This window comes from Armigeres subalbatus, chromosome 3, assembly GCF_024139115.2.
Source record: "Armigeres subalbatus isolate Guangzhou_Male chromosome 3, GZ_Asu_2, whole genome shotgun sequence".
NCBI lineage: Eukaryota > Metazoa > Arthropoda > Insecta > Diptera > Culicidae > Armigeres > Armigeres subalbatus.
The window spans coordinates 14,509,958-14,526,723 of record NC_085141.1 but is presented as its reverse complement, the minus strand read 5'-3'; the positions used below and the strand labels follow the sequence as shown (position 1 = coordinate 14,526,723).

General features: G+C 44.8%; 1 protein-coding gene across 1 annotated transcript in view; it reads right to left on the bottom strand.

The window, feature by feature from the left end:
- Positions 1–38: 38 nt before the first annotated feature.
- The window catches only part of LOC134220680 (uncharacterized), a 28,850-nt gene continuing 12,122 nt past the window's right edge, over positions 39–16,766 (bottom strand). Inside the window, exons 3-6 of the mRNA XM_062699785.1 lie at positions 476–625; positions 350–418; positions 199–288; positions 39–130 (exon numbers count right to left, since the gene is read on the bottom strand). Of these exons, the coding sequence (XP_062555769.1) occupies positions 71–130; positions 199–288; positions 350–418; positions 476–625 (369 nt within the window). The 3' untranslated portion in view covers positions 39–70. The remainder of the gene's footprint in view (positions 131–198; positions 289–349; positions 419–475; positions 626–16,766) is intronic.

The window sequence follows — 16,766 nt, the reverse complement described above, 5'->3', positions numbered from 1 at the left end:
GTACAAACTGTTGGATTCAGTGATAAGTAACCAAGTGATTCTACTGAAAATGGTCATAACCGAAATTTATTTATTTCGTTAATTCAACCTGGATAAGTATGATGAGGTATCCTGTCATAGTTGCAACTAACTGTTAAAAATACGAACAGTACATATTTTGTCACATATGTTTCTATAATACATCTTTGACTCAATTACCTGTAGCACATGTTGCATATTGATTGCAAACAATCCGAATATTTCAATCTTGAAGTTATTGTGCAGCACCCCGAAAATAAAATTTTGAATCTGAAGCAAAAATAAATGATCAGCACTAGAGAATTTGCAACCATCAACGCAGATTAATTACTCGCAATTCAATATCGTCACCAATCTCGAACTGCGAGATTTCGGTCATCAGAGTACCAGTTTGTTCGGCCTAAAATAATCATCATGATTATCACCAAAACATCATTAATGTTTTTTGTTGACTTACCCTTCGGGTGAGTTCCTCGCAGATTGATGCCCTAAAGAAAAGCTGACACGCCAAACAGAACGTATAAGTCAATGTACTCATATAACTGACATAATTAATTGGATTTCCCCACTGAAGATCACAAATAAACGCTGTGTAAGTGTAGTAAACCTAAGGAATAATTTGGTAATGAATCTAATAGCTGGAAATGTTTCACAACATATTACCGAATATATGACTAATAAAAATTCGTACAGAGTTACAAACATGATGGGAACCGACAAATGCTCCGAAATTGTTTTTACAATACTGTTAGTTTTATAATGCTGAATGCTAAGATTGTGTATTTCATGAACCAATGTTCTACAAGCTCTCGATTGACCAGCTTTCGAGTGAACTTTCCGTATTAACCATAAAGCATGCGTTGTACGATAATTGATCTTACAATATATTATAGACCCGAGAATAACCAAACACTCAAATTGACATAGAATGACAAACATTAACATTTCAATGAAACCATGAAATGCTATTATATGGAAAGTTGAGAACCTATGATCCGAGGCAAATACTACGTATAGTCCTTGTGCTGTTGGATACACAAACACGTAAAGGAACAATTTCCTACGCAGAAACTTCTTTATCAGCGAGAATTCAAAATGGAGCTCATCGAGAAACACCTCCGTTGCTAGGTTATAAAACTGTTGCAAAATGTGGTTAAAATATTTGGATCTGAAACATACTACCAGGTAGGATGACATTAAACACAAATAGTTAATGCTTATTTGCATAATGGCGAAAATTTCATACAGTTCAAGCTTGTCCAAATTCGGCACAAAGTTTACTGTGAACCCATAAGCGGCAATGAGGCTCGTCAAAGTTACTAAAGAAACTGTCCACACAACACTCCATCTGCACAACGAGAAGGTTTTCCGCTGAACATCCCATGTGAACGGCAAATGGCCAGTAAACCGAAGTAAATTCAAAATGAAAGCCCAGAATTGATTTAACTGGTGGCACATGTTTACAAGACAGCGGCCTGCAATCCCACTGACCGTTGCTTACCTGCTAGAATCTAGCGGGCTACATATTTAATTTTCGTGAGTGTTCCCGAAAACAAAACATGGGGAAACAAATTTGATTAAAGCCAGATTTGATTATGATTGGAATTTTGAGAAAATAATTTAGTTAAGTTCTAATCTCAGCCTTCTTCAGTGGATACTAATATTATGGAACTAGCTTCATCAATGAAAAAAAACACATTATGTTACGCGTGATCAACCTGCAATTATTTGCTTTGAGCATACCTACAGTACCTACTTAGGACTTAGCTTTCAGAAATCATCATCATGGCAAAAGGCATTTATGGTTTGATTTCTCGAGATTAAGCACCTTCATAAAAAAAAATATTTGGTAGGGGGCAGGGTTTGCAGAAATCTCTCTCAATAGATATCGAACAACGATAAAAGAAAGGCAAAAACTCTTCGAATCATAACAAGCCATGAAAATAAGTCTATCGCACTTGTATACAAGTTGAAAAAACTGATTCGGATAGGCGGTCCCCACCAGGGTTCTATGAAACGCTTTGTTCTCGCTCATTTTATAATGGGGACCATATTTTTTTCGCACAGCTCTGTAAAACAAGTTGAAATATCAGAACCGGTGCCCCCGCAATTGTTGCTTTTTTAAAGAAATTTATTATATGGTACAGCCCCCCGAATCAGTTCATTATCATAACAGCTTCCGAAAAACGGCTCTCACGGTATGCTTCCTATCGAGAGTGTATGACACATTCTTCGGACAGGTCTACCGGAGCACCAATTTTTGAAACTCAACTTTTGACATTATCTATGTGTTTCTCATATTTTCCAATACCTAAATCATCAAATAAAATATTTGGTATGACAATAGTTTAGCGAAAAATAAGTTTTTGACCAACAATTAGTATAATTGATAATAATGAAGAGTGACGGCTGTTTTGACATATTTTCCCAAATTGACTGTAATTTGGGTTCTGATGCATCAATTTACAATCTGTCCTCACCTTATTCAAAGATGAAAAAGTATAAAATCAGTGCCCTATATGTAAAATTTGATTTGGAATTGTAAGAAATCTAAATTTTGACAAGGTGAAATCTGTCACAAAAAAGCGTTGTAACGTCACGATAAATTAACTGTTATAAATTTTTTGAGAGAAACATACAAGGCTAAAATTTTGTATGCTCTTTGTACTAAAAAAAGCTGTGTTTTGGGGGTAATAGAAATAAAATTGCGTTGTAACGTCACGGAAAAATATTGAAGCTTCAGCATGTTTGTTTTAGCCGCGGACTGGAAGCAGAAACTACCGTATTCGAGGACCGACAAAATGGTTGTTCGATACAACGTCATAAGATCTTCGGGATGCACTCCCCACCATGTTCCGGTTATTGATCGCATGAAGTTGATCCGTTTCTGGCATTTTTGTGTCAGATACACAATGTGCTTCCCGAAGGTGCATTTCGAGTCGAACCAGACCCCGAGTTATTTAGAAGACATCCTATAAGTGATTATCTTTACCCATCAGTTGGAGCGGGAGCTTTGCCGGATTATGTTTATTTGAAAAGACAACCAACTCAGTTTTCTCCGGAGAGAATTCAATACCCAGCTTCGTAGCCCAAGTGGACAAATTGTCCAGAGTATCTTGCAATGGTCCTTGCAGATCAATTGCGGTTGGCCCCGAAACGGATACAACGCAGTCATCCGCAAGCTGTTTTAGCAAGCAATTTGGCATGAGACATTCATCAATGTCTCTGACGTAAAAATTGTAAAGAAGGGGGCTTAAACATGAGTCCTGGGGGACCCATGTAGATAATTCGTGAAGTTGCCGAGTCACCATGAGAAAAACTCATACGCTTCTCTGACAACAAATTGTACAAATCTTCTTCTTCTTATTGGCATTACATCCCCACACTGGGACATTACCGCCTCGCAGCTTAGTGTTCATTAAGCACTTCCACAGTTATTAACTGCGAGGTTTCTAAGCCAGGTTACCATTTTAGCATTCGTATATCATGAGGCTAACACGATGATACTTTTATGCCCAGGGAAGTCGAGACGATTTCCAAACCGAAAATTGCCTAGACCGGCACCGGGAATCGAACCCAGCCACCCTCAGCATGGTCTTGCTTTGTAGCCGCGCGTCTTACCGCACGGCTAAGGAGGGCCCCAAATTGTACAAATAATTGTTTAAAATTGGTGAAAGTCCACACGAGTGGAGTTTGTCGGATAAGACATCAATGCAAATTGAATCAAAAGCCTTCTTAATGTCCAAAAACACTGAGCCCATTTGCTCTGTTTTAGCGAAAGTAAGCTGAATTTCTGAAGAAAGCAACGCAAGACAGTCGTTCGTTCTTTTGCTCCTGCGGAAACCAAATTGTGTATCTGACAAAAAACTATTCGTTTCAACCCATTTGTCTAGCCGGAAGAGATTCATCTTCCCCAACAACTTCCGGAGACAGGATAGCATCGCGATGGGGCGATAAGAATTATGATCCGACGCGGGTTCTCCGGGGATGGCTATCACCCTCACTTGCCTCCAATCATCCGGAACAATGTTGCATTCCAGTAACTGGTTGAACAGGCTCAATAAGCGCCTCTACGTGACATCTGGGAGGTTTTTAAGCAAATTGAACCTGATTCTATCCATCCCTGGAGCGGAATGTTACATGAAAGGAGAGCAACCGAGAATTCAATCATTGAAAAGGGGCGATCCATATCATTCCTGTCAGCAAAAGCTCATGTTTCACCGGCACCGAATCCGGACAAACTTTCTTTGCGAAGTCAAGTATCCACCGCGATGAGCTTTCACGATCTTCGTTTACGGACGACGCGTTGCACATTCTTCTTCCGACGGTCCACAGAATTTCATTTCTCGCGCGATAAACCTTCAATAAAAGTGCGCCAATATCTGCGTTTCTCACTTTGACCAGTTTCTTGAAATGGATCTCGAGCGCGACGTACCGTTTGTTAAAAACTATCGAACCGTGTTTCCGAAATTCTTTGAACGCGGCAGATTTCTTGCGATAAAGTTGTGTACACTCGACATCCCACCACGGGCTGAGTGGTTTCCTACAAACCGAAGCTCCTGGCACTGGCCGGCTTTGGGCCTGAAGAGCACTGTCAAGGATCAACTGGGACAGAAACTCGTACTCTTCTCGCGGGGGAAGTGCTTCTATCGACATTACGCCATCAATGATGGCCTCCGCATATGTGCCCCAATCGATGTGCTTCGTGAGGTCATATGAGAGGTCGATAGAAACAGATTGGTGACGTCCATTGGAAATCGAGACTTCGATCGGCAAATGATCACTACCATGGGGATCTTGGACCACCTTCCAAGTACAGTCCAACGATAATGAGCTCGAACAAATGGAAAGATCTAGACGGCTATCTCTTCCTGTGTGAGCGAGAATGAGCGAGTACGTTTAGTACTGCCATCCCCCAGAAGTAGTACTGGGAGGTAGTTCCTGGGGGAAACGATGGTGGAGCCCAAGGGAGTTTAGTCGGTATTACCGGTATGGTCGAGTCCGACACTCCAGTACACTTCCGTGTGGTAGTTTGGCAACTACAATGCACGTGTACTGGGTTAGTGTGTAAATGCATTCTCCCTTGTAAAAAAAGACGGCTATATCTTGCTGGAGGAGCCACTCGTGTAACTTCTCCTGTATTCAAAATTGACATATTAAAGTCGTCGCAGAGGTCGTATATCATTGATGAACGGTTGTCGTCGTACAGTTCCCCCCAGCCTTTTTCGTGGGAGTTAAAATCTCCCAAGAGCAATCATGGCATAACCGAGCAGATGTGCGAGAGATCTCTACGAGATATCGAGGTGTTTGGAGGAAGATATATCGAGGCGATACTGGGGTCTTTTCTTTGAATAGTCCCTGACATGCGACAGCTTCGGTGCCAGACATCGGCGCAAGATCGACTCTATAGAAGAAGTGCTGTTTTTTTACCCCTAAAAGCACCCCTCCATATCGATTTGCCCGATCGCGGCGGATTATGTTGAAATCAGGAAAATGAAGGTTCACATATGGTGTTAGCCAAGTTTCACATAAAGCAAAAACATCGCATTGTAATTTATTAACTAAAAATTTGAAAATATCTATTTGTGGAATAGTACTTCGACAGCTCCACTGTAGAATCGAAATCATGTTACCCTTATTGCCTAAGTTAGCCATCGAAGGATACAAATGACTCGAGGAGGGCATTTTTGACGCCAGCTGCTTCAGGAGAGGAGTCAGAATAGGAAGAACAGTTTTGACCATGTTCTTCGCGGGGTCGGAAGCATCAAAGAAGTTAAAAATGAGCTCCACGATGCCAGACAGTGGGAACATTGGAGCGCTCGTGAGTTCTTCTGCTCGCTCTCTATGCTCTCTTTCCGACTGAGAAATCGGTCGTTTCAAATCGTCGCATGTCATACTTCCCTCCGTCACCACCCCCGCGATCGCAAACACTTTATTTTTTATTATCAGACTAAGGCCGGAGTGGCCTGTGCTGCACATAAAAGCCTTCTCCATTCAGCTCGGTCCATGGCTGCACTTCGCCAACCACGCAGTCTGCGGAGGGTCCGCAAATCGTTCTCCATCTGATCGATCAACCTTGCCCGCTGTGCTCCTCGCCTTCTTGTTCCCGTCGGTTCGTTGTCGAGAACCATTTTAACTAGATTACTATCCGACATCCTGGCCCGGTCCATCACAGTCTTTCGATTTCCGCGGTGTGAACGATGGATGGTGCTCCCAACAGCTGATGTAGCTCGTGGTTCATTCGCCTCCTCCACGTACCTTCCGCCATCTGCACCCCACCATAGATGGTACGCAACACTTTCCTTTCAAAAACTCCCAGTGCGCGTTGGTCCTCCACGAGCATCGTCCATCCGTAGAGAACTACCGGTCTTATAAGCGTTTTGTAGATAGTCAGTTTGGTACGGCGGCGAACTCTATTCGATCGGAGCGTCTTACGGAGTCCAAAGTACGTACGATTTCCAGCCACTATGCGCCTCCGAATTTCTCTGCTGGTATCGTTATCGGCGGTCACCAGTGAGCCCAAGTACACGAATTCTTCAACCACCTCGATTTCGTCAACACCGATAGAAACTCGTGGTGGGTGGCTTACATTGACCTCTCTTGAGTCTCTTCCTATCATGTACTTCGTCTTCGACGTGTTGATGACTAGTCCAATCCGTTTAGCTTCGCTTTTCATTCTGATGTAGTCTTCCTCCATCCTCTCAAAGTTACGTGTCATGATATCAATGTCGTCGGCGAAACCAAATAACTGGACGGACTTCGTGAAAATCGTACCACTCGTGTCAATCTCAGCTCTTCGTATTACTCCCTCCAAAGCGATGTTGAATAGCAGACACGAAAGACCATCACCTTGCCGTAACCCTCTACGCGTTTCGAAGGGACTCGAGAATGTCCCTGAAACTCGAACTACGCACATCACCCGATCCATCGTCGCCTTGATCAACCGTATCAAACCGTCTAAGACGAATTAAGTACTGTCCATTTAATTCCACTAGTTAATTTTCGTTATCTTTGCAGATACGTATTTCGACCACAACTGTGTGGTCGTCTTCAGTGTCTTGTACTTGACTCGACGTCAAGTACAAGACACTGAAGACGACCACAGTTGTGGTCGAAATACGTATCTGCAAAGATAACGAAAATTAACTAGTGGAATTAAATGGACAGTACTTAATTCGTCTTAGACGGTTTAATACATTCCACTAAAAGAGCTTTATATATTTTTCTCAACCGTATCAGTTTATCCGGAAATCCGTTTTCGTGCATTAGCTGCCATAGCTGGTCCCGATCGATTGTATCATATGCGGCTTTGAAGTCGATAAATAGATGATGTGTGGACACGTTGTATTCGCGGCATTTCTGCAATACCTGACGTATGGCGAACACCTGGTCTGTGGTAGAGCGTTCACCCATAAATCCCGCCTGGTACTGCCCCACGAACTCTCTTGCAATTGGTGTTAGTCGGCGGCATAAAATTTGGGAGAGTACCTTGTAGGCAGCGTTCAGCAATGTGATTGCGCTGTAGTTGCTACAATCCAGCTTATCGCCCTTTTTGTAGATGGAACACGCGACACCTTCCATCCACACCTGCGGCAGAACCTCATCCTCCGCAAACACTGCTGACGGTAAATAGACCTATTATTCGAAAGTGAAAAGCTCGAAGGTGGCAATCTCGTTGGTCTGTTTGCGAAGCTTACTGGACCCAACCAGGTCAATGGACGTGACAGACGAGAATCGCTTTTCCAGATCCTTGCTAATCTGACTTATATTCAACCGTTTGCCTTTGGGTCGGAAGAAAACAACATACGGCCCACTAGAGTCGGGAGGGTAGGCCTTGAGGCGGGGGATTGTGGGAGAAACATTGGTGTTGCTAGTGTCCATTTAATTTTGACGCAGAGCATCAGAAGCCAACAAGGCATTACTTGACAAGGGATACGATGTACTCCCTCCATCACCGCCTTCGCGCATTGCAGACTTTAAATGTCTCGCAACAGGAACGGGACAACAGCGCCTGTGCTGGTGGAGGCGCACGTTCAGTGATGATGGTGGTGGGACTGTCAGCTTTGGGCGATGATGACTTCGCCTGCGTGACGATGGACGCCGATGAGTTTTGCAAAAAGTCTGTTTCGGCGAGAAACAACGAAAACTTGTTCAATATTTGCTACGAATAGCACAACTTACACTCTAGCACTCTGAAGCTCACAGCTAGGGTAAAAAAACTGAATTGAGGAAAAAAACGGAAAAAGAATCGACCATACGCGGACTATGGAGCTGTCTCGCACGGATGCTCGACGTGGAATGAAAAAATAAACTGTCGTAATCCATTTGATTTAGCTCTTTTTAATGATGAACTTAAGGGGCCCTCCTTAGCCGTGCGGTAAGACGCGCGGCTACAAAGCAAGACCATGCTGAGGGTGGCTGGGTTCGATTCCCGGCGCCGGTCTAGACAATTTTCGGATTGGAAATTATCTCGACTTCCCTGGGCATAAAAGGTATCATCATGTTAGCCTCATGATATACGAATGCAAAAATGGTAACCTGGCTTAGAAACCTCGCAGTTAATAACTGTGGAAGTGCTTAATGAACACTAAGCTGCGAGGCGGCTCTGTCCCAGTGTGGGGATGTAATGCCAAAAAGAAGAAGAAGAATGATGAACTTATATTTATAAAAAAAATCACTTAGAGAATAGACCTTTCTCAAATCTCAATAAGCTCATTTGATTTCCCCGTGTCGAATGATTTATTCTAAAATATCGCGTACACTACACGATCAACTAGACCTCGGCCAGGTTTTTGAAATTTGTTCTGCCGAAAGTTGATCCGCAGAGGTCCAAAGGTACCAGTTTAAATAGGAACAGTACTGTTACATAGATGCAACCATCAATGTAAGATTTCCCGATCTAGAAGTCTGGGCATTAGTAGTTGCGGTTGTATCAGAAACCTAAAACCGCATTGAGAGTGACTATGTGTAGAGATGTAGATTATTTTAGATTAATCGATTCATCGTTGTGATAATCGATTAATTTTGAATCGATTACTACCCAACGCTTAATCGATAAAAATATTCGACAATAATCTAGAGCAATTGATTAGTTACTAATCGATATTTCGGGATTTTATGACATCTCTAATTATGTGCATTCTTGCGTCTGATACCAAATGAAATGTGACCCACTAAGAAAAAAAATCATAAAATTCCTACTCGGTGTAATATTACAAAAAAGGCCAAAATATGTGTTCCAGTTTGAAAATGTGGGCATTGCAATTAACGCTCCATGCCATTGATAAAAATCAGGATTTCATCTAATACGTTATCGAACATTATATCTTTTTCATTTTGGTACAATATCATACTATACGGATCAAAAATTCATGTCGAAATTGATTTAAAGTGGCATACTTTTTCGTAGCGTTACTCTGTTTGAAAAACCTGTTTTTGGAGCACCTCGCGTTGTAACTTCACGAAATGTTGATGTCGAATAAAACGATCTTAGTCCGTATTTTAGGCATTATCCTCATATATTTGAAGGGTGTTTATTATTCTTGGAGTGAAATAACGACCAGAGCAGAGAATTAACAATGTTTAAGTCGAGGCTCAAAGTCACGAATTCACGCGCGTTGTAACGTCACGCAGCAAATTGCTTCCCAGAAAGCCATTTTCCTACACATATTCAGTGTTTTAGATATATGTGATTTGATTTTATAAGGATTCAGAATATGTAATAATATGCATATTGTTGTGGGGGTTTCCAAATCCGTATAGCAGACCGCAGATTTTGCTTTGGTAAGCTTTTAGCTACAAAATATATTTTATTTGAAACGGTTTCTTAATGCTCAATTTAATTTTTCATTACTCACAAATTTGGTGACCTACGATATCAAGAATCGTATCACTTCTCGATGCCGTTTATGTTTTGTTTACTCTGCATACCTAGAACATATTATTATCATAGGCTATTATAACTGAATGAGCTACTCACGATTTCAATTGGGCTTATAGACACCTAACTTCACCAAATCCAGAGGCAATGTAGGTTTAGCTTAAGATAGAGAGTAGGTATCCTAGATTGTAAGTATAAATTCGTTTTAACTAATATAATTCAATTCAACTACTGCATGACATACCTTTAGGAATATTTCACGCTATTAATCTAAGATCTAGTTACGGTAATCACTAATCTATAGGCAACATATGCCGTGGATTTTTGTTGATCTAGCCGTATATTAAATTTAAGAATTTTAGGTTTTAATCACTGTTATAATTTAGTTATAGATTTAGTTTGTAGAGAATCACACCAACTTCGTAGTACCTGGATGATTTGCAATTCTTCCCACTTATTGTTTTGGTCCCATTCGTCAGAGTCCATCATCATCGATAGCGAGTTTCATCTCTCCTTCATACGATCATCCGCTACTGGTTATTTGATCACAGTTTAGACTAATAGCTTGACCAGTCACAGTTGACCAGTACCAGGGGGGTCTCGTCGCGACATCCCCCCCTCCGTGAACCTTGTTCGGTCCTCAGGAGCCCCTGACAGAAGTTCACAGCCCTCTCGCACGTCGAGTACCGCCAACTTCACTGCAGGCCGCCGTAGAACCCCGGATGATGTGCGGACGTATGCTTGCCGGACTCTCCCATCACGCCCCGGCACTACTGCTTCTACTCGTCCTCTGATCCACTGGTCCCTCGCCGTTCCGCTCACGACCAGTACCAAATCCCCTACCGCGATATCTTTCACTTCTTCGAACCATTTCCCTCGTCGGGTGATCACTGGAATATACTCTTTCAGCCACCTTGCCCAGAACTCTTCTGTGATAGACTGCGCTAGTCTCCATCCACTACGCAGCACCGCCGGATTTGCGATTGGTCCAAACGGTTGAACCTTATCTCCGTTGGATGACCCCAGGAGAAAATGGTTGGGGGTGAGAGCCTCCTGGTCTGCGAACTCAAGCGGAATGTAGGTGAGTGGCCGAGCGTTGATTAGTGCCTCCACCTCGAGCAGTACCGTCTCCAGGACCTCATCGTCTGGTGTGCGTGGTGCTTCTGCAACCGAACTCATGGCCACCTTGACCGACTTGACCAGCCGCTCCCAAGCGCCACCCATGTGGGGGGCAGCGGGTGGAATGAAACGCCACTGTGTACTAGCACTCGTAAATGTGGTGGCCAGTACTTGATTGCGTGCTTCCACTTTCTCCTTCTCCAGTTGATTGCTCGCGCCTTGAAAACACGTTCCGTTATCCGTATAGAACTCCGCAGGCGAGCCGCGACGTGACACAAAGCGTCGAACTGCCATTATGCAGGACTCCGTTGAAAGGCTGTGCACGACCTCCAAGTGTACCGCCCGGATGGTGAGACAAGTAAACAAGGCTACCCATCTTCACCTGACTCCTACCAACTTTAACCAATAATGGTCCGAAATAGTCAAGGCCAACATATGTAAACGGTCGAACATACGGTTTCAGTCGGACTTCTCTTAGAGGAGCCATGACAGGGGGGCTAGGGAAGGCTTTTCTCACTTTGCATATTGTACAGGTTTTGGTGACCTTTTGGATCAATGCTCGGAGCTTCGCTATTTCGAATCGCTGACGCATTTCATTGGCGATGGTTTCACGGTTAGCGTGGCGGAATCGGCGATGGTACCAGTCTGTAAGGAGAAACGTAATTAGATGTTGCCTAGGGAGAATGGCTGGGTACTTAGCTTCGGTCGGTGCAAAGGCTGCAGCACCGATTCTCCCACGCATTCGAAGTACTCCATTTGCATCAAGAAATGGCCAGTTTTTATAGATGGAGCTTGATTTGGCAACGCGTTCATGTCGGGCGTTGGGTGGAGATCCTTTTGTGGCTGAAAGGGAGGCGATTTCTTCAGGAAATACGTCCGACTGCGCAATCTTCCACAACGCTTCTTCAGCCCGCTTTAGTTCGACTTGTTGGAGAGCACTTTGTTGCAGCATGTCGCCTCTAGACTTCCGTCGTATGTTGTCGATGAACCGAAGTACAAAGGCCATTGTTCGGTGTAGTCTGGTCCATCTGCTGAACCTAGAAACGTCGATCAACGGAAGAGTGGTACAGTGGACGTGGTTTGATCGAAGTTCCTCAGTTGTGATAGGTGTCTTGGTTTGCTGAGGCCAGAATTCTTCTGATTCATAAAGAAATCGTGGTCCAGTGAACCACGAATTATTTGAGGAGAAATCAGGACCGGCTTTCCACTTTGTGGCCAAGTCAGCGGAATTTATTCCAGAAGGAACCCATCTCCATTCCTGGGCATCGGTTACTGAAAGTATCTCCCCAATTCGTACAGCAACAAATTTGTTGAATCGTCGATGCTCTGACCGTATCGAGGCCAGTACAGTACTAGAATCGCTCCAGAGAACCCTGCGACTTATGGGATAAGTATGAAAGCCTTGAACGGTCTCCAGAATTCGGACTCCTAGAACGGCGGCCTTCAGTTCCAAGCGCGGAATGGATAACACCTTTAGTGGAGCCACTTTGGTTTTAGCACCAATAAGTGCTACTCTTGTTCCGTTTTCCGTTTCTAGTCGGTAATACGCAACACAAGCATATGCCGAGTCGCTTGCATCGACGAAGACGTGTAATTCGAGCCGTTCGAAACTTGCAGGGAATGGATCCTGGAAATAGCATCGGGGAATACGTAATGTATCCAACTGGGGGAAATAAGATACCCACTGGCGCCAACGTTGAAAAAGTTCTTCGCCGATTTTCTCATCCCAGGCAATACCGGATGCCCAAACATCTTGCATCAATACCTTACCGTGCACCAGAAAGAATGACACAAAGCCCAAAGGGTCAAACAAGCTCATGACCACCTTGAGAACTTCTCGTTTCGAGGGAACGTGTTGTTCGTTCAGAATCGGTTGCAGATCGTTTCGCAATGCTAGCGTGTAGGTGAAAACATCGTCCTCTGGCAGCCATCTCATTCCTAGCACAGATTCGATGATTTCTGCTCGCACGAGAGCGAAGTCCTTTGACGGTTCTGGTTCGATCTCCCCAGTTCGTCTCAGCACTTCGGCTCTGTTGGATAAGAAGTTTCGTATCTCGAAGCCGCCTCTAGAGTGAACGTACTTGACGTCGTTTACCATCTGTACCGCCTCGTTGACTGTTCTAAAGCTATCAAGATAGTCGTCGACATAATGGTGTTCTCTGATGGCGACTGTAGCTCGAGGATAGTATTCGGAAAACTGTTCGGCGTTCACGTTTTTGACGTATTGCGCCGAAGATGGGGAGCACGTCGACCCGAACATCGTGACGTCAATTGCGTAGGTCTGCACCGCTTCGTCAGGGCTGGAGCGGAACAGGAACAATTGTGCATGTCTGTCCGCCGGCTGTAGCTTAATTTGGAGAAACATCTCCCTTATATCCCCAGAAATAGCTACTGGAAATAGTCGAAAGCCGCTGAGAACCCTCGGCAGAGGTGTTAGGAGATCGGGCCCTTTCAACAAATAAGAGTTGAATGAAACGCCTTCGACTTTAGCTGCGGCGTCCCAAATCAGTCTGATTTTACCAGGTTTTTTCGGTGTTGTGACAACTCCCAGAGGAAGAAACCAGGCTCTCCGTTGATCGACGGTAGCCCACTCTGCATCGCTAATCTTGTGTATGTAACCCTTCTGTTCGAAACCGCTCAACTGCTCTTGTACACGCTGCATCATTGTTGGATCCTTCTGCAACTTTTTCTCCAGTGATTTCATACGACGTAGGGCCATGGGATAGGTCTCCGGAAACTCTGGTTTGTCCGATTTCCAGAGGAGTCCGGTTTCAAATCCGGTTTCAATACGTCGTGTTGTCTCTTCGAGTATTCGCCTCGCTCTTTTGTCCTCTTCGGATTCAAGTTTGTCGGTGGGAGCGACTACTCCACAGCTTTCCAAGGTGAAGTAATCTCGTAACTGCTCGTTCAATAACTCTTCAGACTTTGCTACAGCGGCAGTATGGAAGTTGACTGCAACTGTCGCTGCTGGATTGGTCGATGTACTTCCGTAGATACTCCATCCAAGACGACACTTTGCAGCGATTGGGTCGTGCGGTCCCCCTTCACGTAGTCTTAACGGTACACCAAGGCAAAGATTATCCAACCCGATTAACAGTTTTGGCCGAACATAATCATATCCTTCAACCGGTAGCCCTTTTAGATGTGGAAAACGATCGCTTATTTCACGGTAGTTCAACTGTTGTGTGGGCAAGACTAAACAGCTCACCGTTCGAGCCTGTCGAAGTTCGAAACGTTTGTTGCTATTTTTCCTGCTATTTGCATGCACACTTCCTGTGAATGCCGCTCGTTGCGCTTCACGTTCCCCGTCCACTGTAGGGTGAGTGGTCTTATAGGGCCTGTGACTCCAAGCTCCTTGGCTACCTTTTCCTCCAACATTGTGATCTGTGATCCTTCATCTATAAATGCAAATATTATAACACTCTTCTTGATTCCATAAAGAACAACCGGGATGATCCTGAACAGTGTTTGATTTTGGCCGCATGGAAGCGGGCTCGAGGAAATGTTCACCGAATGAGTCGGAGTGGCTGAAACAGATGACGAATGCAACAGGGTGTGATGTTTTAACTGACATCCTTCAACCCCGCATCCGCGCCACGACTTACACGGCCACTTTCCATGGTTGTTTAGACACGTCCTACACAAACCTTTGCATTGTATGGTTTTCCAACGCTCATCTACACCCAGCTGCTTAAACTTCGAACATTCAGCTACTCTATGCCCTTCACGATCGCAAACAGCACAAGGTTTCGGAAATTTTCGTGTGTTTGCACTCGTTGGTTGGACACGAGGATTCTCCTCAGTGGAATGAGTCTGGATTCGCGCTCTCTCCTGCGTTTTTGCTAAACGCTGTTGCTTCCCGTCGTTCTGGCTTTTTAGAAGCCCAGGTAGCTCGAAACTTACTTCACTAGCCGCGCTTACGAGCTTCGACATAAACTCTCCGAATGTTACAACAGTAGCTCGCGGTTGCGTTCCTTTAAATACCGCCCAGTCCATTCGCATGGAACCGGGCAACTTCTCCACCAGCTCTTGCATTAGCATCGGGTTTGAAAGATGTTCCTGTTGATGGGCTGCTTGCAGGTGGTCGACGAAATTTTGGACTGCCAGTCCATACTCAAGAATGGTTTCAGGCCTATCTTGTCTAGGACCCGGAGTTCTCCTTATTCTTTCGTGAAGAGACTTAATTAGCAGCTCTGGGCGCCCGTAGAGGATCCGAAGCGTGTTGACAACCTGCGGTACATTTGCAGGAAGAAGAAGTCGGCTACGCACGGCCTCCCGAGCATGCCCTGTGAGGCATCTTTGTAGGCGTACGAGATTTTCCGCGTTAGAATATCCGCACGCAACGGTGGACTGTTCAAAACTGTTGATGAACATCGGCCAATCTGTTGGATTTCCGTTGAACATGGGCAGATCCTTTCCCACAACCTGCCGCGCTGCTATCTGCTGCGTGTTGAGAACCCCTGGCTGCTCTCTTGATGAACACGAATTCTCTTCGTAGCGTACTTGTGGTGGATCTATAAATTGACCTGTATTTGTACTAGTGATGGGATGGCCGTATTCCTGAAGAGGATCCCGATATTGGAAACGCGGATCGGCCGAAGTATTACGATGATCCGTAGTCCTGGATGACATCCGGGGATTATGTTGGATGGGTGTGCTCCATGACGGCCCTTGTGATACAAAATTAGCCCCAGCTGTATGCCGATCGAAGGGATGACGTATCATCGGTGGACACGACGCCAACCTGGCGGGGATAGGCTGCGTATCGTAAAAAGGATGCGAAGCTGATACAAATTGTTGGAAAGGTTCTCTGACCGTAACCGAACGAACGTCTCGTAAAGGTATTTGTTCGCGCTGTGCGACCATAGTTATCGCAGACGGACCAAATGAATTATCAACGGTAGCTGGCGGTGCTGAATTCCGAACAGGTTCTGTACTTGAAGGTTGTATTTCTGCTGCAACTGCTGATACGAAGGTCGCTTGTTGGGCAGAATTGGATGCAAAAGCTATTTTCATTTGTGGTTGCTTGGTAGGCCCGCTGGACGGAGCCCCAGGTACTTCAGTCGGAGCCAAAGGAACCATTGTAGTAGCAGGGATACATGGTACACCTGCTGATTTCCTTTCGGTCATTCTTCCTGATGGATGAGCTGTCAACCATTTCGACACTTTGTCGACCGAATCCGCAACGGATTCTATAATACTACCGCGTTCGGAAAGCTGCAAGAGAATTTCGTTCCGTTTCTCTAAAGACTCGCGCGGGATCGATTGTTGTTTCTCGAGCCGTGCACGATTCGCCTCCAGTGTTCGCTGACGTAAATTGGATTCTTCCTCCAATAGCTTCTTTTTTTCTTCCAACTGCCGCTGTGCTTCCGCAAGCTCGCTTTTGTGGAGTTGTTCTTCCTCTTCGATCTCCTTTTGCCTAATTTTGGCTTCTTCTTCCGCTAATTTTAGCCGTTCTCTCACGACTGATGACCGGGAACTACCACTGCGCATTGACGGTACTTTGCTGCCATGTTGAGAGGAGAGGACTCTAGCCTCGGACGATTTGGTGATCGTTATTCCCTTGGTGTGAGATCTCAGCACTCGTTGGTTTCCTGGTAGCTCTGAGATGCACTTCTTGCACACAAATGGACGACTATGCACAGCTTCGTCGATGCCAGCGCACTGAAAGTGCTCCCACTGGCGACATTGATCGCATGTAAACATGCGGGCGTCCTTCGAATCAGCACGGAAGCATGTTTTACATTGG